General features: G+C 37.1%; 6 protein-coding genes and 1 pseudogene across 7 annotated transcripts; 5 read left to right on the top strand and 2 right to left on the bottom strand.

The window, feature by feature from the left end:
• The first annotated feature begins 837 nt into the window (after positions 1-837).
• LOC137709522 (melianol synthase CYP71BQ17-like) lies at positions 838-3256 on the top strand. Its single transcript, XM_068448608.2, has 2 exons — positions 838-2019; positions 2257-3256. The coding sequence occupies exons 1-2, from the start codon at positions 2011-2013 to the stop codon at positions 2899-2901; spliced, it is 654 nt and encodes a 217-aa protein (XP_068304709.2). The 5' UTR covers positions 838-2010; the 3' UTR covers positions 2902-3256.
• Positions 1094-1684, top strand: LOC148689185 (melianol synthase CYP71BQ4 pseudogene; annotated as a pseudogene).
• Positions 3257-6720: 3464 nt separating the features above from the next.
• On the top strand, positions 6721-8925 carry LOC137749237 (melianol synthase CYP71BQ5-like). Its single transcript, XM_068489342.2, has 2 exons — positions 6721-7952; positions 8173-8925. Exons 1-2 carry the CDS (start codon positions 6969-6971, stop codon positions 8815-8817), a joined length of 1629 nt encoding a protein of 542 aa, XP_068345443.2. The 5' UTR covers positions 6721-6968; the 3' UTR covers positions 8818-8925.
• Positions 8926-14452: 5527 nt separating this feature from the next.
• Positions 14453-16788, top strand: LOC137709308 (melianol synthase CYP71BQ5-like). Of its 2 annotated transcripts, XM_088688826.1 has the most exons (3): positions 14453-15559; positions 15793-16423; positions 16536-16788. In XM_088688826.1, the coding sequence occupies exons 1-3, from the start codon at positions 14570-14572 to the stop codon at positions 16538-16540; spliced, it is 1626 nt and encodes a 541-aa protein (XP_088544952.1). In that variant the 5' UTR covers positions 14453-14569; the 3' UTR covers positions 16541-16788. The 2 variants fall into 2 exon arrangements, with proteins under 2 accessions (XP_088544952.1, XP_068304494.2); XM_068448393.2 differs by having other exon boundaries at positions 15793-16659.
• A 553-nt stretch (positions 16789-17341) lies between these two features.
• Positions 17342-18757, top strand: RPL27 (ribosomal protein large subunit 27). Its single transcript, XM_068446347.2, has 3 exons — positions 17342-17789; positions 18249-18350; positions 18445-18757. The coding sequence occupies exons 1-3, from the start codon at positions 17475-17477 to the stop codon at positions 18625-18627; spliced, it is 600 nt and encodes a 199-aa protein (XP_068302448.2). The 5' UTR covers positions 17342-17474; the 3' UTR covers positions 18628-18757.
• A 130-nt stretch (positions 18758-18887) lies between these two features.
• LOC137749271 (protein transport protein Sec61 subunit gamma-1) lies at positions 18888-20188 on the bottom strand. The gene is made up of 3 exons (XM_068489374.2): positions 20005-20188; positions 19705-19820; positions 18888-19093 (listed from the first exon to the last, which is right to left on the bottom strand). Exons 1-2 carry the CDS (start codon positions 20096-20098, stop codon positions 19705-19707), a joined length of 210 nt encoding a protein of 69 aa, XP_068345475.2. The 5' UTR covers positions 20099-20188; the 3' UTR covers positions 18888-19093.
• Positions 20189-20394: 206 nt separating this feature from the next.
• On the bottom strand, positions 20395-22502 carry LOC137749204 (uncharacterized). The gene is made up of 4 exons (XM_068489317.2): positions 22257-22502; positions 22000-22064; positions 21695-21893; positions 20395-20926 (listed from the first exon to the last, which is right to left on the bottom strand). Exons 1-4 carry the CDS (start codon positions 22383-22385, stop codon positions 20573-20575), a joined length of 747 nt encoding a protein of 248 aa, XP_068345418.2. The 5' UTR covers positions 22386-22502; the 3' UTR covers positions 20395-20572.
• Positions 22503-22800: the final 298 nt, after the last annotated feature.

Raw genomic sequence — 22800 nt, 5'->3', positions numbered from 1 at the left:
CCAATCAATTGATCACATTAAAAATTAATCAATTATTGGGTGGCAATTGAATATGTGCAAGTTATATATTTAACTTGTGTGCTACAATACATGAAGAAAGACTTTATAATTATGTTTTAAGTAAAATATTTATAATTACACTTTAAGTCAATGATGTGATCGCGATCATACTTAATCTGCACTGAATCCGATAATTATTTGGTTTGTTAGGCAGACAAATACAAAAATGATCATGATAACATATTCATCGATCATGATTCCAACCGATGTTTTTTTATAGTTGTTGAATATGAATAGTCAGTTCATGTAGGTAATAGAATGAGACTACATGTGACAACTAGTTCAAAATGTAAACCACTACTTAATCCAAATGAAATAACAATAATAAAGCCTTATTCCATTAAATAGAGTGGACTGTTTGAATCTTAGAACGTCACTACGCTTAATTTTATTTACATGAAAGATGCCATGCATCATACTGTATTAGTGTGAAAAAAGGTTCTTGAAAACAAGTTTGGAGTGTTGGTGGAAGGGCAAATAATCTATAAATATGCAGATAGTGACAATTTTTTAGGGAAAAATCATATTAGATAAGCTCATTTTATACATTATTATTCACAAATATATATATATATATATATATTGAATATATTCACAAATATATTAACCAAAGATGTTAGACTTATTACTAAACTTGTGGTTATGGACAAACAAGTCAGTTGCCTAATTAATTTGATCACATTAAAATTGATCAATTATTGATTGACACTTGATTGTGTGCAAGCTATATATCTAATTTGTGTGTTACAACGTAAGCGGACAACGATTTTATACTTATACAATTAGGTAAAATATTGATGAATAAACACTAAATATAATTGAGTAGAGCTAACAGCGAGTGGTCTTGTTACAACCTCACTCCAAAGGTTTTGTTTATTAGTTGGGGAGGGGGATCCATAAAAATTCATTATGAAACGTTGACAAATAGAAAATTGTACAGGCTAACTTAAGCATTTTGGTTGAAAATCTCTCATGCATTATTATGTGATATTTTAAAAACTTGCTTTGCACATTTACACTCCATAGTCTTATGATGAAATTGATCACAGCTTATCTGGATCAAATTATGTTTCTAATTGACGAAACGCCCTATTTTCCTTTTTTCACTTCTCTCCTTGTCTGCATCCTGGTGATTTTTTGGAAGCAATCCAGAGCCGGAGGCCTAAAGTCACCCCCTGGGCCATGGAAGCTGCCTGTTATTGGAAACTTGCATCAAATGATCGGTCGGCTGCCACACCACACACTGAGAGATTTAGCCAAGAAACATGGACCCATCATGTACCTTAAACTCGGTCAATTAGACGCCGTGATTATTTCATCTGCCAAAGGTGCCCGGGAGGTCTTGAAGACACATGAGCTTACATTTGCGCAGAGGCCTAAGGTTTGGGCTGCAGAGGTTATATCTTTTGGTCAATCAAGTTCTATCTTTGCTCCTTATGGAGATTTATGGAGATCACTGAGAAAGATTTGTGTTTTCGAGCTACTGAGCGCGACACGTGTGCAGTCTTTCAGATCCGTAAGAGAAGAAGAGGTATGGAATCTTATTGAGTCCATTGGCTCAATGTCTCACGAGGGGCTTGCCATCAATTTTAGGGACAGTGCTGCAGCTTCACGAGTGGCGTAGTGTCGAAGGCAGCATTTGGGAAAAAATGCAAAGACCAAAAGGAGTTCCTTTCGCTACTAGACGAAGTAAACAAACTTGCTAGTGGGTTTGATATTCCTGATTTGTTTCCTTCACTCAGTTTTCTTGTTTTCATTACTGGGTCGATCCCTGCTCTCAAAGACATACAAAGCAAGCTCAACACGATTCTCGAACGTATCATCAACGATCATAAAATCAAAAGCAATGACAAAGCGCTGGAGGAGGAGGAAAATTTTGTTGACGTACTTCTAAAACTTAAAGAGTCCAACAAGGTGGAGTTCAATTTCACAACTAATCATATCAAAGATATGATTATGGTGAGTAATGTAGGCTTACTTTGTTGTACTGCAGACATTTTATCTTCGTCGTCACTCATCATTTTATAAAAAACATACAAAAGGGTTCTATCACAAATGGTTGCTCATGTTTTCGAAACTCATGATTTTGGTTTCGTAAATTGAAAATCAATTATTATCATGCTGCACATTTTGTCCCACACATCAATGTCATTCTTACGGTCTAACTTAGTGAAAAGAAAAAATTGTTATGTGCAGGACATGTTCTCTGCAGGAAGCGAGACTTCAGCTACTACCTTAGAATGGGCAATGTCAGAGTTGATGAGAAGCCCAAGACTCATGAGGAGGGCTCAAGTTGAAGTGAGACAGTTAGTCCTCCAATCGGAAGGAAAGAAAAACAAAGTTATTGAAGAAAGAGATGTTCAAAAAATGGACTACTTGAAATCGGTGGTAAAAGAAACTCTGAGGTTACACTCTCCAGCCCCTTTGCTCCCAAGAGAAGCAAGGGACACGGTTCAAATTGGCGGATTCGAAGTACAAGTTAAATCAAAAGTAATTATTAATGCATGGGCAATAGGAAGAGACCCAGATATATGGGGGGCAGATGCTGAGTGTTTTAAGCCAGAGAGATTTCATGGTTCTTCTGTTGACTTTAAGGGTTTTGACTTTGAGTTCACTCCGTTTGGGGCCGGCAGAAGAATGTGTCCAGGTATGTCATTTGGTGTTACCATGGTTGAACTTGCTCTTGCTGAATTGCTCTACTGCTTCGATTGGAAACTAGCGAATGGGATGAATCCAGACGAACTTGACATGACGGAGAGCTTTGGAGGGGTCTGTAAGAGAGAGAATACGTTGTACCTAATTGCCACCCCACATTTTACTTCAGTCGATGAGTCAGAGTGACTTGACGTTTTGTTGCCATTAATGGCCAACAAAACCAACACCATTGACAAGCTAAAACATGTTTTCAGTCCCATCAGTCTCCACAAGGTTCTACTCTCTTCCTATATTTTCAATTGCAACGATTTTCATTCCTGCAGTTTGCAGATTGTTTGAATCTAATGCTTCTTTTCATTTAGTAATTGCATAATAAGGCATGATTAATGCAGTGTTGAGTGGTGTCGGCTCTAGGACATAGTAAGATAAAACTTTGTTATTGTTTGTCATTCCTAAGATGTAAACTTGTTATTCAGATATGTACAGATATATGTACTTGTATATGTTCTTTTAGTGCATGCTACTTCGTACGTTGATGACACACCATCTTTTTATTGGCTATATTGCTCACTTTTCAGAGCCTTGGGCTAAGTTTGGGAAAGGAATTTTTTCCCAAACTACTGAGACCAAGATGTCTTTCTAATATTCAATTTGTCGGAAGTTCCAAAATCCCCCTCCATATTACTACTCTATTGCTACTCTTCTTCTTCTAAAATTTGTTGTCCATAGCGATTGCCCGAGACGATGAATAAGACATACATTTGGTTTGAGTACGATCGGTGTCGGCGCCAGGAACCATTGGCCAAAGTCGGCTCGGCCTCAAGATTTTACACATTAACAATGTTAAAGCTATCGGTCGATGATGCGATCACGATCGTACTCAAATCTTGACTAAATCTGCTAATTGTTCGGTTAATTAGTCAAACAAATAGAAAAATGATCACGTTAAACTTAAGTACTCCATTAAAAATAGTTTAAAGATTATGGGAATCCAATAGATAATATTTTAATTATTCAAAATATGTGCTGAATTTGGACTTGTTATTCATAATATATATGAATAAATATTCATCAATAAGCGCTGGTCTGACAATTTGGATTGGTTTCACTCTCGAATAGTATAAACTCAATCAACTGTTAAACAGTCAGGTCTTGTTTGATTTTAACTAATATGAGACATTATATCTCCACTTGCGTAATATGAAAACTTGTGTCTTTAAGTTTTCTAAACTGAATTTGATACGAAGAAACACTTGATTAGGACAACCTAATCAAGTGAGTGATTAAACACTGTTACAAACGAACATGCTCAAGTTTACAGTGAGACATCTCTACTCAAATTTACCTCTTTTATTAGAGTGGTTAATTAATAATTGGGTAATGCTAGAGAGACTATCTCTTTAAATCATATTTTGTAAATTAGATGACGTGGTTGTTGATGATTGAATTAGTATTTAAGTGTTGATTAACGTGATTATTTTCTATTAATGATTCGTCATATAATTTATAAAATTAGTCAACCTAATATTACTCTTAATAATTATCAGTTGAAGAGTTATTAGAAAAAGAAAAAAAATGGTCTTCAAATCAATTATTTAAATATAAACCCGGAAAAAGGAAGCCCAATGGCCCAATAGACTAGTTTAGAAAACTCAAGGCCCAATATAAGGGGAAGCAAGAATTTGAATTTCCCAAATTCATACATATTTCTATTGTTTTGTTTATGATGGCGGTGGCATCTCTCTATGAGCTTCATCAGTCTCAAGCTCATCGTCATCCTTCTTCCATGGGGATTTGGGTTCGCCACAGACATTTCCTTGACAATTCTAATTGCAAGCAAGAAAGGAGCTAGGAATGCTAGCAAGGCTCGCCGTCGAGATTTCCAATGACCGGGCCGCTGAGGCTGACTTCATGAACGACAGCGTGGCACCAAGGTACGAGGTATTATGCATACATATATATATATATATATATATAGATATGTATATGTATATAAAGAGGTGCGATTAGATAAATTAAGAATTGGAAATAGCTTTGCTGATGGTAAGAATAGGGGAGAGTTTGAAACTATTGCAATAATTCAAGGAATGAGAGAATTTCGAACATGAACGCACAACAAGAGTAGAAATCCAGTACTCTATCCATTAGGATATTAGACCATATGCAGTGATGGTCTCATTCATGCATTGGCATTTGACACTCATGCTGAATTTGATAAACCAATGGTGCTACTTCGAGTCACATATCAAAGAATGGTTAATCTGATGCTAATTTCTGATCATATATTAGTTAATGACCTAAACAATGTTAGAGAATCACTAATCAATGCAACTTAAGCAATCAAATGATCGGAAAAGTTCATTAATCGCAGTGTAAGGTAGGTTAAGGGTTGCAAGTAGCTTTGATGGTGTACTCCAGATACATATAGGTCAAGAATTGCAGGTAGCTTTGCATGAACTCATAAACTGAATTTTCTAAATCAGAATCTGTGTTGATTAGTTGCGAGTCGACTTCTACTCTTAATTGTAACTAATTTTTCTACTTGGTATGTTGAGAATCCTTTAGATGTACTCTCTTGCAATTTGCAACCGGGAATTATGGTATTGTTAGCTCCAACACCTTTCTGTTGGCCTTTCTTTGCTCACCTAGCTCGTTCTTGTAACTCGGTTCTGCATCTGTTATGTCACAAGCTTCTGCAAACTCCAACATCATAGTACATGGGGCTATGACGGTTAGCGTTATAGAGTATGTATGATGTACCTACCCAAAGCCAAATACTGAGCAGCTATGCCCAAATGCAGATTGTTTGTCGACGACAATTGTCTCAGGTCTGGTGATGGCGGTCACTATAGCATTTAGCATTACAGCGGGCCCATGGCACCTACCTACTCCGACTCCACTTGATTGGTAAGTGAATCTTTGAATTTCCCTATCTTTTCCCCAACATCATATTCATTGATCATGATTCAAACCGATGTTTTTTCTAGTTCTTGCATATGAATAGTCATTTTATGTAGATAATTGAATGAAACTACATGTGACAGTTAGAAATTCGTTTGGAATTACTTTTAAAATGATTGAAAGAGCTTTTGATGACAATGTTTTTGAAATCAATCCTTAGTAAAATGTGGAAAAACACTTGAATTGTTTTTAGAACCCAAAAACATTTCTCTAAAAACGTGTTCATTCATTTTAAAAGCGTTTCTAAAAAAAAACCTCAGTTCAAATTTAAACCTCCACTTAATCAACATGAAAGGCCCACAAAGAAAAGAAAGAAATCTTGTCTCTTTTTTTTATTTTTATGATAGGCACATGTAATCTATAAATATGCTTATACTGACAATTTTTTAGGAAAAATATCATGTAAGCTCCATTTGTACATTATTATTAGCAAAGTCAAAACCAACTCTAAAATTATATATTTATTATTCTTACTAAACTATATTAACAAAAGAATGTTAGACTTATTACCAAATTTGAATACCAATCAATTGATCACATTAAAATTGATCAATATATAATTGGGTGACACTTGAATATGTGCAAGATATATATTTAATTTGTGTGTTACAACGTAAGTGAAGAAAGACTGTATAATGGTACTTTAGGTAAAATATTGATGAATAAAACAATTTAATATGGTTTTTTTTTTTTTTAAAGGGGATCAGTTGGTGGCTTCGTCATGGCAATCTGCCCATTCGGGAATCGGAAAGGCTCATAGAGACATTTCAACATCCCCCTAACCACTATCGTGTGATTCACTAACACCATAATTGATCCCAGAACGTGCCGAGCGTAATATGAACCAAGAATTCATTTCCAACCACTAGGCCTATAATTTATCCCTAAATACTTTAATATATTTGAATAGAGTAAAAGAGAGTAGCGATGTTACAATCTCACTCAAAAAAAATATATATATATATTAGTTGGGGAGGGGGTTCTAGAATTTGTATCTCATCCAAAATTGGGACTAGTTTCATATTGATAATTTAAGCATCCTGCTAGAATACATGCATCTTGTTTGAAAAATGTATCCTGCATTATTGTGGAATATTTTATGAACTTGCTTTGCACATCGCACTCCAAATGCATTTATTTTATTTTGTTGTTCCACAGTTGCACTCCGCATGATTATTTTTATTTTTATGTTCCAATAAAAAAAAGTATTTAAGTAGAGAAGATCTTAGCACTTTCATTATATCGATCCAAATTTAAGAGCTTTGATTTGCAAGTAAATACCCCAAAGTCTTATGATGAAAGTGATCACAGCTTATCTGAATCAAATTATGTTTCTAATTGTCGAAACGCCCTATTTTTCTTTTTTCACTTCTCTCCTTCTCTGCATCCTGGTGATATTTTGGAAGCGATCCAGAGCCAGAGGCCTGAAGTTACCCCCAGGGCCATGGAAGCTGCCGATTATTGGAAACTTGCATCAAATGGTCGGTCCACTGCCACACCACACATTGAGAGACTTGGCCAAGAAACATGGACCCATCATGCACCTTAAACTGGGTCAATTAGAGGCCGTGATTATTTCATCTGCCAAAGCTGCCCGGGAGGTGTTGAAGACACATGAGCTTGCATTTGCGCAGAGGCCTATTGTTTTGGCGGCAGAGGTTATGTCTTTTGGTCAAGGAGGTATTATCTTTGCTCCTTATGGAGATTTATGGAGATCGCTGAGAAAGATTTGCATTTTCGAGCTACTAAGCGCCAAACATGTGCAGTCTTTCAGATCCGTAAGAGAAGAAGAGGTTCGGAATCTTATGGAGTCCATTGGCTCAATGTCTCACAAGGGACTTGCCATCAATTTTAGTGACAGGTGCTGCAGCTTCGTAAATGACGTAGTGTCAAAGGCGGCATTTGGGAAAAAATGCAAAGACCAAAAGGAGTTCCTTTCGCTACTAGACGAATCATCCAAACTTGCTAGTGGGTTTGATCTTCCTGATTTGTTTCCTTCACTCAGTTTTCTTGGGTTCATTACTGGGTCGATCGCTGCTATGAAAGATGTAAAAAGCAAGCTCGGTACGATTCTCGAAAATATCATCAACGATCATAAGATCAAACGATCCAAAAAGGACTTGAAGATCAGTAATACTAGTACTACAGCAGGCAATGACAAAGCAGAGGAGGAGGAGGGGGAGGAGGGAAATTTTGTTGACGTCTTTCTAAAACTTAAGGAGTCCAATAAGGCGGAGTTCAGCTTGACAACCAATCAAATCAAAGATATCATTCTAGTGAGTAATGTAGGCTTGCTTTGTTGTACTGCAGACATCACTCATCACTTTATAAAAATATATGAAGGGGTTTTATCACAAATGGTTGCTTACGTTTTTGAAACTCATGATTTTGGTCCCGCACATTGAAAATGAATTATTGTCATGCTACGCATTTTGCTCCACACACCAATGTCGTCCTTACGGTCTAACTCAGTAAAAAAAAATTTGTTATGTGCAGGACATCTTCGGTGCAGGAAGCGAGACTTCAGCTACTACCTTAGAATGGGTAATGTCAGAGTTGATGAGAAACCCAAGAGTCATGAAGAGGGCTCAAGCTGAAGTGAGACAGTTAGTCCTCCAATTTGAAGGAAAGAAAAGCAAAGTTATTGAAGAAAGAGATGTTCAAAAAATGGACTACTTGAAATTGGTGGTGAAAGAAACTCTGAGGTTACACTCTCCAGCCCCTTTGCTCCCAAGAGAAGCAAGGGACACGGTTCAAATTGGCGGGTTCGAATTACCAGTTAAATCAAAAGTAATTATTAATCTATGGGCAATGGGAAGAGACCCAGAGATATGGGGGGCAGATGCTGAGTGTTTTAAGCCAGAGAGGTTTCAGGATTCTTCTGTTGACTTTAAGGGTTTTGACTTTGAGTTCACCCCGTTTGGGGCCGGCAGAAGAATGTGTCCAGGCATGTCGTTTGGTGTTACCATGGTTGAACTTGCTCTTGCTGAATTGCTCTACCGATTCGATTGGAAACTGGCGAATGGGATGAATCCAAACGAACTGGATATGACGGAGATCTTTGGAATGAGCTGTAAGAGAAAGAATGCGTTGTACCTAATTGCCACCCCACATTTTACTTCAGTCGATGAGTCAGAGTGACTCGGCGTTTTGTTGCCATGAATGGCCAACAAAACCAGCACCATTTTGGTGTATGGCTTTAGGTTTGAATTTTTCCTTTACAGAATAAAACATGTTTTCAGTCCACCAGTCTTTGCAACTTTCCACTTCCGTTCCCATAGTTTCGAGTGCAACGATTTTCTTCATCCTTGCAGTTTGCAGATTGTTTAAATCCAGGCTTCTTTTTCATGTAGTACTTGCGTAATGAGGCATGATTAATGCAATGTTAATTCAATATGTCATCCCTAAGAGCAAGTCTATCGGAAGTGGATTGCCCGGCACCTAGCACCCAAAACAGGTCGGCCCCCAGCCAAATCACTCCACCCCAACCTAATAGGTTGGCACCCAGCCCAAGCCAAGCAGGAGACCGGCCCAGAATCGACAGACCCACATGCCAGGCCATCTGACGTCAGCCGGCCATCCATGTTGTCAATTTCAGCACCAGTTCTTCCCACAACCTAGAGGATGGGGTTTCAGAAAAATGGGGAGCATATTTGGGACGGCGACGATGGTGTTTTTGTGTGTATAGGTGTGTGTGGGTGTAATTTATAATAATATTTTATAAAAATATCAATAATTAATAATATTTTTTTATAAAGTCAGAAATTAAAAATAAAATTATTATTTTATTATTTTATAACAAAAAATAATAATATTTTAATAAAATTGACTATGCTATTTTTTGTTAGAAATGGAGATGCATTTGGCCTATTACTGTTCATTGAGATCTATTACTGTTCATTGAGTGGATTAAATAGGCTAGGTGCTGGTGCATTTTTTTTTAGAGGTGGACTTGCTCTAAGAGGTAAGCTTGTTATTCAGATATGTATGATCAATAATACATGTACTCGTGAGTGTTCTACTGCTACTCTTCTTGCTTTTATTCTTCCAAAATTTGTTGTCCATAGCGATTGCCTAAGACGACGAATAAGAAATGAACTTGCTTAGTGTACGACCGGCGTCGGGAACCAGAGGCTAGGGGCAGCTCAGCCTCAAGATTTCACACATTAACAATTAAAGCTATTAGTCAATGACGTGATCACGATCATACTCAATCTGCACTGAATGCGATGATTAGTTGGTTTGTTAGGCAGACAAATACAAAAATGATTATGATAACATATTCATCGATCAATGATTCCAACTGATGTTCTTTTATAGTTGTTGCATATGAATAATCAGTTCATGTAGGTAATAGAATAATAAAACCTTATCTCACTAAGTAAGGTCGATTATTTGAATCTTAAAATGTTACTACGCTTGATTTTATTAACATAAAAGATGCCATGCATCATACTGTATTAGTGTGAAAAGAGGTTCTTGAAAACAAGTTTAGAGTGTTGGTGGAAGGGGCAAATAATATAAGATACTGACAATTTTTTAGAGAAAAATCATATTAGATAAGCTCATTTTATACATTATTATTCACAAATATACATTTTTTTTAACATATTCACAAATATATAAACCAAAGATGTTAGACTTATTACCACTTGTGGTTATGGACAAACAAGTCAGCTGCCTAATTTTAATACCAATCAATTTGACCACATTAAAATTGATCAATTATTGATTGACACTTGAATATGTGAAAGCTATATATTTAATTTGTGTATTACAACGTAAGTGCACAACGACTTTATACTTATACAATTAGGTAAAATATTGATGAATAAACACTAAATATAATTGAGTAGAGCTAACAGCGAATGACCATGTTACAACCTCACTCCAAAGGTTTTGTTTAGTAATTGGGGAGGGGGATCCATAAAAATTCATTATGATACGTTGAAAAATAGAAAATTATACAGGCTAACTTAAGCATCTTGGTTGAAAATCTCTCATGCATTATTATGTGATATTTTAAGAACTTGCTTTGCACATTTGCAATCCAAATATATTTATTTTATTTTGTTGTTCCAGTCCAAAACTAGTATTTAAGTTGAGAAGACCTTAAGCGCTTTCAATATAGGGAGTTTTAACGAAAAATCCGCGGTACTGTTCACTTTAACGAAAAAGCACATTTTTACACTAAAAAGTTAATCATAGTACTATTCATTTTACCTTTTATTTTGTCTTATCATTAAAACTTAAAGTTTTCAAGCCCTTTTTATTAGTTTTCCTTTCAACGTATCAATCCAAATTGAAGTGCTTTGATTTGCAAAGCAAAATACTCCAAAGTCGTATGATGGAATTGATCAAAGCTTATCTAGATCAAAATATGCTTCTAATTGACAAAACGCCCTATTTTGCTATTTTCACTTCTCTCCTTGTCTGCATCCTTGTGATTTTTTAAATTGAATTTGATATGAAGAAAAACTTGAATAAGACAATCTAATCAGATGAATGATTACACTCTTACAAATGAACATGCTCAAGTTTACGGTGAGACATCTCTACTCAAATTTACCTCCTTTATTAGAATGGTTAATTAATAATTGGATAGTGTTAAGGAGATTATATATTTAAATTATATTTTATAAATTAGATGATGTGGTTGTTGATGATTAGATTATTACTTAAGTATTAAATAACATAATTATTTCTTATTGGTGATATATCATAGTTTGCAAAATTGATTAAAAATTTGATCAACCTAGCACTATTCTTCATAATTACCTTGTTCACCGAGTGGATTAAATAGGCTGGGTGCTAGTGCATTTTTTTAGGGGTTGACTTGCTCTAAGATGTAAGCTTGTTATTCAGATATGTATGATCAATAATACATGTACTCGTGAGTGTTCTATTGCTACTCTTCTTGCTTTTCTTCTTCCAAAATTTGTTGTCCATAGTGATTGCCTAAGACGACGAATAAGAAATGAAGTTGCTTAGTGTACGATCGACATCGGGAACCAAAGGCCAGGGGCAGCTCAGCCTCAAGATTTCACACATTAACAATTAAAACTATTAGTCAATGACGTGATCACGATCATACTCAATCTGCACTGAATTCGATGATTATTTGATTTGTTAGGCAGACAAATACAAAAATGATTATGATAACATATTCATCGATCAATGATTCCAACTGATGTTCTTTTATAGTTGTTGCATATGAATAGTCAGTTCATGTAGGTAATAGAATAACAAAGTCTTATCTCACTAAGTAAGGTCAATTGTTTGAATCTTACAACGCCATTACGTTTGATTTTATTAAAATAAAAGATGTCATGCATCATACTGTAATCGTGTGAAAAGAGGTTCTTGAAAACAAGTTTAGTGTTGGTGGAAGGGGCAAATAATCTATAAGATACTGACAATTTTTTAGAGAAATATTATATTAGATAAGCTCATTTTATACATTATTATTCACAAATATATATATTTTTTAACATAGTCACAAATATATAAACCAAAGATGTTAGACTTATGACCACTTGTGGTTATGGACAAACAAGTCAGCTGCCTAATTTTAATACCAATCAATTTGACCACATTAAAATTGATCAATTATTGATTGACACTTGAATATGTGCAAGCTATATATTTAATTTGTGTGTTACAACGTAAGTGCACAACGACTTTATACTTATACAATTAGGTAAAACATTGATGAATAAACACTAAATATAATTGAGTAGAGCTAACAGCGAATGACCGTGTTACAACCTCACTCCAAGGGTTTTGTTTAGTAATTGGGGAGGGGGATCCATAAAAATTCATTATGATACGTTGAAAAATAGAAAATTGTACAGGCTAACTTAAGCAACCTGGTTGAAAATCTCTCATGCATTATTATGTGATATTTTAAGAACTTGCTTTGCACATTTGCACTCCAAATACATTTATTTTATTTTGTTGTTCCAGTCCAAAACTAGTAATTAAGTGAAGACCTTAAGCGCTTTCAACATAGGGAGTTTTAACGAAAAACTCGCGGTACTGTTCACTTTAACAAAAAACCACATTTTTACACTAAAAGTTAATCATAGTACTATTCACTTTACCCTTTATTTTGTCCTTATCATTAAAACTCAAAGTTTTCAAGTCTTTTTCATTAGTTTTTCTTTCAACATATCAATCCAAATTGAAGTGCTTTGATTTGCAAAGCAAAATACCCCAAAGTCGTATGATGGAATTGATCAAAGCTTATCTGGATCAAAATATGCTTCTAATTGACGAAACGCTCTATTTTGCTTTTTTCACTTCTCTCCTTGTCTGCATCCTTGTGATTTTTTAAACTAAATTTGATATGAAGAAAAACTTGAATAAGGCAGTCTAATCAGATAGATGATTACACTCTTACAAAAGAACATGCTCAAGTTTACGGTGAGACATCTCTACTCAAATTTACCTCCTTTATTAGGATGGTTAATTAATAATTGGATAGTGTTAAGGAGATTATATATTTAAATCATATTTTGTAAATTAGATGATGTGGTTTTTAATGATTAGATTATTACTTAAGTATTAATCAACGTAATTATTTCTTATTGGTGACATATCATAGTTTGCAAAATTGATTAAAAAATTGATCAACCTAGCATTGTTCTTCATAATTACCTCTGGAAGAGAGAGAGAGAGAGAGATATATATGTATGAATAAAAAAAGGTCCCCAAATCAATTATTTAAGTTTAAACCCGAAAAACAAAAACCCAATGGCCCAATTGCCCAATAGACTAGTTCAGAAAAATCAAGGCCCAATATAAGAGGAAGCAAGAATTTCTTAAATTCATACATATTTCTATTGTTTTGTTTATGATGGTTGTGGCATCGCTTCTTCAGTCTCAAGCTCGTCGTCATCCTTTTTCAATGGCAATTTGGGTTCGTCACAGACATTTCCTTGACAATTCGAATTGCGCGCAAGAAAGGAGCTAGGAATACTAGCAAGCTCACCGTCGAGATTTCCTGTGACCTGGCCACCGAGGTTTACTTCATGAAAGACAGCGTGGCATCAAGGTACAAGGTATTATATATATGTATACAAAGAGGTGTGATTAGATAAATTAAGAATTTGAAGTAGCTTTGGTGATGGTAAGAATAGGGGAGAGTTCAAAATAATTTCATATAAGCTCAATTTGTAGATTATTATTAACAAAGTCAAAACCAACTCTAAAAATATATATTTATTATTCTCATTTGGAATCGAACCTAGGACGTGCAGAGCGTAATATGGGCATAGAATTCATCCCCAACCATTGGGTCTGGAATTCATCCCTAAACACTTTAATATAATTGAGTAGAGTAACAACGAATGACAGTGTACAATCTGACTCAAAAGATTTTGTTTATTAGTCAGGGAGGGGGTTCCATAATTTGTATCTCTTTCGACATTGGGACTAGTATCATGCTGATAATGTAATTCAAATGGAAGTGTCATTCACATATCTCTTTTTACCTCTCACGTATCTTTTTTAATTTGTGATAAAAAAAAACATAATCATTATAAACGTGTAGCAAGTAAAAAAAGGGGCGTGTGATATGTTATGAACTTGCTTTGCACATATGCAAATAGAAAATTGCACAGGCTAACTTAAGCATCTAGCTGGAACACACAGGCATTGGAAAATGTCTCCAGCATTATTATCTAGTATTTTATGTACTTGCTTCGCACATTGCACTCCAAATGCATTTATTTTATTTTGTTGTTCCACAGTTGCACTCCTCATGATTATTTATTTTTGTTTTGTTCCAATTCAAAAACAAGCATTTACCTTGAGAAGACCTTAAGCACTTTCAACATATCGATCCACATTTAAGTGCTTTGATTTGCAAGTAAAGTACCTCAAAGTCGTGATGAAATTGATCACAGCTTATCTGGATCAAATTATGAGTCTAATTGTCGAAGGGCCTTATTTTCCTGTTTTCATTTCTCTCCTTGTCTGCATCCTGGTGATTTTTTGGAAGCGATCCAGAGCCGGAGGCCTAAACTCACCCCCAGGGCCATGGAAGCTGCCGATTATTGGAAACTTGCATCAAATGGTCGGTCCACTGCCACACCACACATTTAGAGACTTGGCCAAGAAACATGGACCCATCATGCACCTTAAACTGGGTCAATTAGAGGCCGTGATTATTTCATCGGCCAAAGCTGCCCGGGAGGTTCTGAAGACTCATGAGCTTGCATTTGCGCAGAGGCCTATTATTTTGGCGACAGAGGTTTTGTCTTTTGGTCAAGGAGGTATTATCTCTGCTCCTTATGGAGATTTATGGAGATCATTGAGAAAGGTTTGTATGTTCGAGCTACTGAGCACGAAACGTGTGCAGTCTTTCAGATCCATAAGAGAAGAAGAGGCACAGAATCTTGTTGAGTCCATTGGCTCAATGTCTCACAAGGGACTTGCCATCAATTTTAGTGACAGGTGCTGCAGCTTCGTAAATGACGTGGTGTCAAAGGCAGCATTTGGGAAAAAATGCAAAGACCAAACGGAGTTCCTTTCGCTACTAGATGAAGTAAACAAACTTGCTAGTGGGTTTGATATTCCTGATTTGTTTCCTTCACTCAGTTTTCTTGGGTTCGTTACTGGGTCGATCCCTGCTTTGAAAGACATACAAAGCAAGCTCGGTAAGATTCTCGAAAATATCATCAATGATCATAAGACCAAAAGATCAAAAAAGGACTTGATGATCAGTAGTACTAGTACTAGTACTAGTACTACTACAGCAGGCAATGACCAAGCGGAGGAGGGGGAGGAGGAAAATTTTGTCGACGTACTTCTAAAACTTAAAGAGTCCAATAAGGCGGAGTTCAACTTCACTACCAATCAGATAAAAGATATCATTCTGGTAAGTAATGTAGACTTGCTTTGTTGTACTGTAGACATTTCATCTTTGTCGTCATTCATCACTTAATGAAAATATATGAAGGGGTTTTATCACAAATGGTTGCTTACGTTTTTGAAACTCATGATTTTGGTCCCGCACATTGAAAATCAATTATTGTCATGCTACACATTTTGCCCCACACACCAATGTCGTCCTTACGGTCACTCAGTCAAAAAAAAATTTGTTATGTGCAGGACATCTTCGCTGCAGCAAGTGAGACTTCAGCTACTACCATAGAATGGGCAATGTCAGAGTTGATGAAAAACCCAAGAATCATGAAGAAGGCTCAAGCTGAAGTGAGACAGTTAGTTGTCCAATTTGAAGGAAAGAAAAGCAAAGTTATTGAAGAAAGAGATGTTAAAAAGTTGGACTACTTGAAATCGGTGGTGAAAGAAACTCTGAGGTTACACTCTCCACTTGCTTTGCTCCCAAGAGAAGCAAGGGACACAGTTCAAGTTGGCGGATATAAATTACCAGTTAAATCAAAAGTAATTATCAATCTATGGGCAATGGGAAGAGACCCAGATATATGGGGGGCAGATTCTGAGTGTTTTAAGCCAGAGAGGTTTCATGGCTCTTCTGTTGACTTTAAGGGTTTTGACTTTGAGTTCATTCCATTTGGTGCCGGCAGAAGAATATGTCCAGGCATGTCATTTGGTGTTACCGTGATTGAACTTGCTCTCGCTGAATTGCTCTACCACTTCGATTGGAAACTGGCGAATGGGATGAATCCAGACGAACTTGACATGACGGAGAGTTTAGGACTGACCTGTAAGAGAAAGAATGCTTTGTACCTAACTGCCACCCCACATTTTACTTCACTGGGTAAGTCACAGTGACTTGGCGTTTTGTTGCCATGAGTGGCCAACAAAACCACCACCATTCTGGTCTTTCAGGTATCAATTGTTCATTCACTTCTGTATTCCCTCTTTTACAGGCTAAAACATGTTTTCAGTCCCATCAGCCTTTGCAATGTTCCACTTTCGTTCCTATGTTTTCAAGTGCAACGATTTTCATCCCTGCAGTTTGCAGATTGTTTAAATCCAAGGCTTCTTTTCATTTGTACTTGCGTAACAAAGCATTATTAATGCAATGTTAATTCTTTAATAATAATATGTTATGTATTCCTAAGATGTAAACTTCTTATTCAGGTCAGTAATATATGTACTTGTGTGTGTTCTTTTGGTGAATGCTACTTCATACGTTGATGATATATACTTCATACTTGTGGGTATTCTTTCAAAATTCGTTGTTCACAGCGATTGCTTGAGACGACAAATAAGAAATAAACTTGCTTAGATTACGATCTGGGTCACCGTTGGGAACCAGAGGCCAAGGGCAGCTCAGCCTCAAGATTTTACGCATTAGCAATGTTAAATGTAGTTTAAGAATTTTGAATATTATAGATATTGTATTTTAATTTCCACTCACTCAAAATCTATGCTGAATTTGAACAAATTTTTTAGTACTAGGAACACAAACCACGCAATGCATCATCTCACGTGTGGTGAACGATATGGTTTATAACTTTATATGTCCAATGAAAGACAAATCCGAAGACATTTTTGTATATGGCCTCACCCAATCCTTTTCGGTTCCACCAAGTAAGTCTTGGTAAGACAACCACATGTGCGGCTACCGGACCAAAGCCCTCTCGTGCATGTGGGCTTATAGCTCAAGCCCAATGGACTAAGTACAAACGGCCCCAATAAAAAATTAGAACGCACTCGGCAGTGATACCCAATCAGCAGCCTCCAGGATAAGGTTTTCGCTATCTTTTCCTTTTCTCTTCTTTCTTCGTCCAAAGCTATAAGCTAAGCTTGGCTGTCAACAAATTCACACTGTTCTGTTTACGAAACTTAATAATTTCTCAGAAATGGCGGTTGCGTCCATGAGTTTCAACATAGTCGGAGCTTTCAGAGGGCTGTCTCTCCACCCAACATCCACCTCCAGCTCGTCGTCCTCCTCCTTCTTCAGAGGCGATTTGGGTTCTCTGCAACTGGGTCCCAAGCTGTCGTTAGTGTTGTCGGGCCCACAGAGACTTCCATTGACGATTCAAAACGCGCACAAGAAAGGAGCTGGGAGTACCAAGAACGGACGTGATTCCAAAGGCCAGAGGCTCGGCGTCAAGATTTACGGCGACCAGGTCGCCAAGGCTGGCTCCATCATTGTCCGCCAGCGTGGCACCAAAGTAACTTCGATTTCACCCCATTTTTCTGAGAAAATTGGTTATTATTATTATTATTATTTTGTGGCATGGTAGGATTTAGTTTATCCTTTATTTTGTCTGTTAAAATTCAAAGTTTTCAAACATTTTTCATTGGTTTTCTTATAATTAAAACCAATTTGAGAAGGAAATGAACTGTGTCGAACTTGAATTTGGGTACATGAAGCTAGGGATTGGCAATGGGTCGTGTTCGGGTTTACTTGTTTATATGTGCGTCGTGTTCATTTTGTTTAGATGGATGTTTGTTTCCGGCCTTCGGGTTGAATAAGTCAAAAGAAAATCAATAAACAAAAATAAATACGACTGTATAGAAAAAAAAAAAAAAAAAAAAGAGAACGTGTGGAAATCATTTTCATTTTGGCATATGTAGAAATGTAGAATGTTGTTGTGACTTCTGGGTTTGTTTTGGCATCAAATTATCAGTTCCATGCAGGGAAGAATGTGGGGCTTGGCAAGGACCACACCATATTCTCTTTGATTGATGGCATGGTTAAATTTGAGAAGTTTGGACCCGACAAGAAGAAGGTATGATCTGTAGTTCCGAAACCCGTCATGGTTTGTGGTTTGATTGTCTGCGTGTTGTATGCTAACACGAATCGTTGATTTGTATTGTCCGCAGATTAGTGTTTACCCTCGAGAAGTCCAGCCGGAGAACCCCAACAGCTACCGGGTTAAAAAGAGGGAGAACTTCAGGCTACAGCGTGAACGTAAGAAAGCGAGAAAGGAAGGCTACATCCTTCAAAACAAACCCGAGCTACTACTTGCTTCTGCTGATGCTGCAGATGCCAATCCGGTTTGTTAATTTCTCGATTCTATGTTGAGCAATCTTGCAGTTGCGTTTGCCTTGCTTTTCCTGTTCCCTTTTGTAAAATTTTACAAGAACACTTTCACCGGAAAATCTCAAGTCATGTATTGAGTTTGCAATTTTAGTACCTCTCGTCTACTGATCAGTTGAGTCTGCAAAATCTCACTCCGATTCTCATTTTCGTTCTCCATATGTTCGAAGATGATAGAACAGAAATGAAACTCCAAGGATCACCAGACACACAGAACTGACCAAAGTCAATAAATAGAGCTAGGCCAAATCTTTTGATTTATAGTGGAATCTCAACTGCTTCAGAAACATCATTTCAACTAGCCTTGAAGAAACAAATGTCTAAAACGCTGATTAACATCACAGTGCCCGAGACGGTAGATCGTGATGGTAGATCTTGGCCCTCCCTAGCGTTCACTGTCAAACTTTCATCTACTTGAAGGTGCCAAACGACCTGCAGCACAAACATTAAATTTTACCGACGCTTAATTGGCGAAACAATGATCAAGAACCTTAATCTTTAAGTAGAAATCCTGTGATTCCCTTGATTCACGACTACAAGCATTCCCACGCAATCATACACGATGATCAAACACTCGGAAATTGGAACAATTCGCACCTGAATCTGTATAAAACCAATCACATTTGACTCGCAGAATCCAGTCATTCAAGTTACATAAAACAGATGGAACACCGGTGCCACTGTGCAACTTTCTCAAGCAATGAATTGCCTTCATATACAAAATTAGGATAATTCAATACAAACACGATTCCAAATATAATGGGCGACCTTAAGCCAACAAGACTCTCCGCTTTGTGATGGTCTGAAGGAATACTCAACCTTACCCTTGAGGCTTCTTTCACAACTCGAATCCGTGACCTTTTGGTCACAAAGGAACAATCTTTCTGTTGTGTCAAGGCTTGCCCTCACATTTCCAAATATAATTAAACTAAATTAGATCATGGAAAATGGTAATTAAGAAAGCCTAAATCAGAGTTCCAAAGTTCCATTTGCAAATTCATTGCATGCAAAGTTGCAAACTGATCATATAAAGAGGGCATTACCTAAGCAGCTCCGACGATGATGTTATTGATCGGGATGAAGATCAGCTTCACGAAAAATCCGACGAATCCCATCACCACGAATCCGATCGCCGTACGGATCGCCACCTTCGTGAATTCTGTTACATTCACACGGAAAAGAAAAGGCGCGCCGGATAGATTAGTCCGGTCCAAAGCACAGATCGCATCTCGAAGGTTTTTAAAATCAACAGGATCACGTTACAAATTACATGCAGGTTGGATTAATTATCCGAAGAAGGAAATGGATGGGACTGGATTGGAAGTGGATGGGGTTATTATTACCTTTACGGTCGGGTTTGTGGCAGCGCTTGACGAGGCGGACGCTGTCCTTCGAGAACTCTCTCAGCGGATTGAACACTGAATCGATGGCGTCCATTTTTTCCGACGAGCTGAAGAATTGAGGGAGCGAAGAACACGAATATCGAAGTTATGAGCTGAATCGAAAGTGCATTAGTTTTGAGAATTTCTTGACGCGTTTGGAATTATTTTTAAATGAGTGGAAGCATTTTTAAAGGAAATGATTTTAGGTTTCAAAAGCGTGTGTTCTGCAAAAAACATCAGTTATATGCTTATTACAGGAAGCATTTTAAGTGATTTACTTGCTTTTTTACTAAGAAGTACTTATTTCAAAAACGTTTTCACCAAAATCGCTTTCAGCAATTTTAAAAACACTTTCAGATGAACTATTGCATTATGCTAAAAGAAAAAAGAAAATATTCCATCTACATCAGTGATCCCAAAACATCCTTACAATCAGAGGGTGTAGCAAGCTGCTCACTCATAACCGTTCAACAATTAATCATCACGTACAACATTCAAAATCTTCCGAAAGAGTTCTCGGCATTCCAACTTATGCAGAGTCCGGTTTTTTCTCACGTTGAACGGCTCTTGGGACGAATGCCACGCCACGAGTGGGTCGACGACCAAAGCTGATGGCTGAAGGGTTCGAGTCTGATGTGCTTAATTTGGAGACGGCAGAAACAAGGCCATCCATGGTTTCGTTATCTACTTGCGTACTAGATGAATCTGCCTTCTTCGGAACAACTTGTCTCCGCTGGTTCTTCTTCTGCCTCTGTTTTTTGGAAGGAAGAGCCTTCTTGAAAAACTCAAATGAAGTGGGGAATTTATGCTTGTCCACCAGATGTTGCTGCCGACTTTTATAGTTCTCGAACTTCAAACCGCAGCCTTCTACAAGGCATTCATACTGTTACACCACAGAAATCCAAACAAAATTAGAACAATTAAACCAGTGCATGCTCAAAAACACGATAGAGAAACCTTTCATCTTCGAACAGTATATAAACCAGAAAGCATATCTATAGACAATGATATCACCTAGGAAAAACCATGAGCTTTAGTCGAGGCGCTAATGGTGGAATTCAAGAGGAAAAGAAAAGTATGAAAAGTCTTCTATGGTAATGTTTGGATTGTGTTCTTGCTTCACACAGAACGCTAACATTTCCAACAAATAATGCTTTAACAAAAGTGCAAGAAGAATAGTCACCGAAAACCTGGTGCAAGAGACGAAAGCAAACCATCCTTTCAGTATATAAACCAGAAAACATCTGTACAGACAGTATCATCTAGAAAAAGCTGTGAACTTTAAGTAATGCCGGATCGATTCTTCAGTTTTAAGTATAACACTAGTTCACTTATTTGAAACTTTGAAGGGTAATGATATGCCGTTTAAGGGTAAGGATTTCAGTGATTAGCCAATTCATTACAAGTGGAACTCAAGCTTGACAGCTAGACGGTAGAAGAGAGAACAAAAACCATGAAATGACTTGGATCATGTTTGGGTTCTGTTTTTGCTTCCCCTAGAACTCTCATAGTTTAAAGCCAGCAACATTTGAGTAAAAATGAATGAGGAACTGTCACTATGCCATAACTAACTCAATTTCGAAAGCAAGAAAAAATGTCATATGATGGACAATACCAACACGAATCGAGGAGGAAAATAAAGAGTAAATACCATGAGATAGCCGCGTGCCACTTTCGCCTGAAAGAAAGAATCGTGTGCTTCGGATACATGTATGCTGAGCAACCGTGACGTTGGGTAGACTCTAGAGCACACAGAACAAGACGCGGTGTGCCGTGCATTGTAGTGATCTTCAAAGTCCTCCAAGGAACTCAAGCGAGCACCGCAACCAACAATCGGACAGAAAACCCCCCTGCAAAAGCAAAGCACGCACTTCACATCAAGTAAAAAAGCAACAAAACAAACAATAGCGTCTTACTGCAGTACATTAATTTCATATAACCATGAAATGTGAATACCTGCCTTGCTCATCTACCATTTCTTGAAGCTGATGCTTTTCGTCTTCGGTTAAATCCAATGCAATCTAATCAAAATTACAGCATAAAGCAACCCAAAATCCAAAATTCAAATGTGCTAGCAAAATTTTGAAATGCTAGTTCCTAATTGCGTCTGATGATTAAAAGCCCCAGTTCAAATTTGGACTCGAGCGACGCAAATCATCTGAGATGACATCAAAATTCATGAAATTTACACCAAATTAGAGAGAAATGTAAACCTGTTTGGCGAGCAGTTCCCTCTCAATGTTTCCTGATGCGAAGAAAGGAGATTCAGGAGCGAACCTTCGACGGAGGGGTTTCCAGTGCGGAAACACCAGTCGTGCTTCTTCTACATCCATCGACGCCATGGCCGTTGTGCTTTAGAGTCTTCCTCTGCAACTGTGTGCCCTCAGATAGACTCGTTTGAAATTTGAATCGCGTATCGTAAGATTCGTATGCTCCAACCGTACGAAATATTAGGAGATTTTTTCCGTCACGTATTACTATACAAATAATGAGATATATGTGTTAAAATGTTAATAACTTAAAAAATAAAATTTTTTACCACCTACCTAAAAACACATGGTGTACTATCCACATTTCCGTCACAATGAAAAATTTCTCGAAATATTAAGCGGCTTCTACGTGCGTACGCGTTTTGGGCTTCGTCCTCACCAATACAGCCCACCATGAGAGATTTGGGCTTGCCGACTTACTATAAGGCCATCTGTATATGGGCCTATTTGCATGGTATATGATTTCCGGCCCTCTTGAGAGAGACCT

The sequence above is a fragment of the Pyrus communis genome, chromosome 17, assembly GCF_041283825.1.
Source record: "Pyrus communis isolate YQ-2024b chromosome 17, ASM4128382v1, whole genome shotgun sequence".
Lineage (NCBI taxonomy): Eukaryota > Viridiplantae > Streptophyta > Magnoliopsida > Rosales > Rosaceae > Pyrus > Pyrus communis.
Note: the sequence above shows the minus strand (reverse complement) of the source record. Positions and strands in the feature narration are given on the sequence as shown.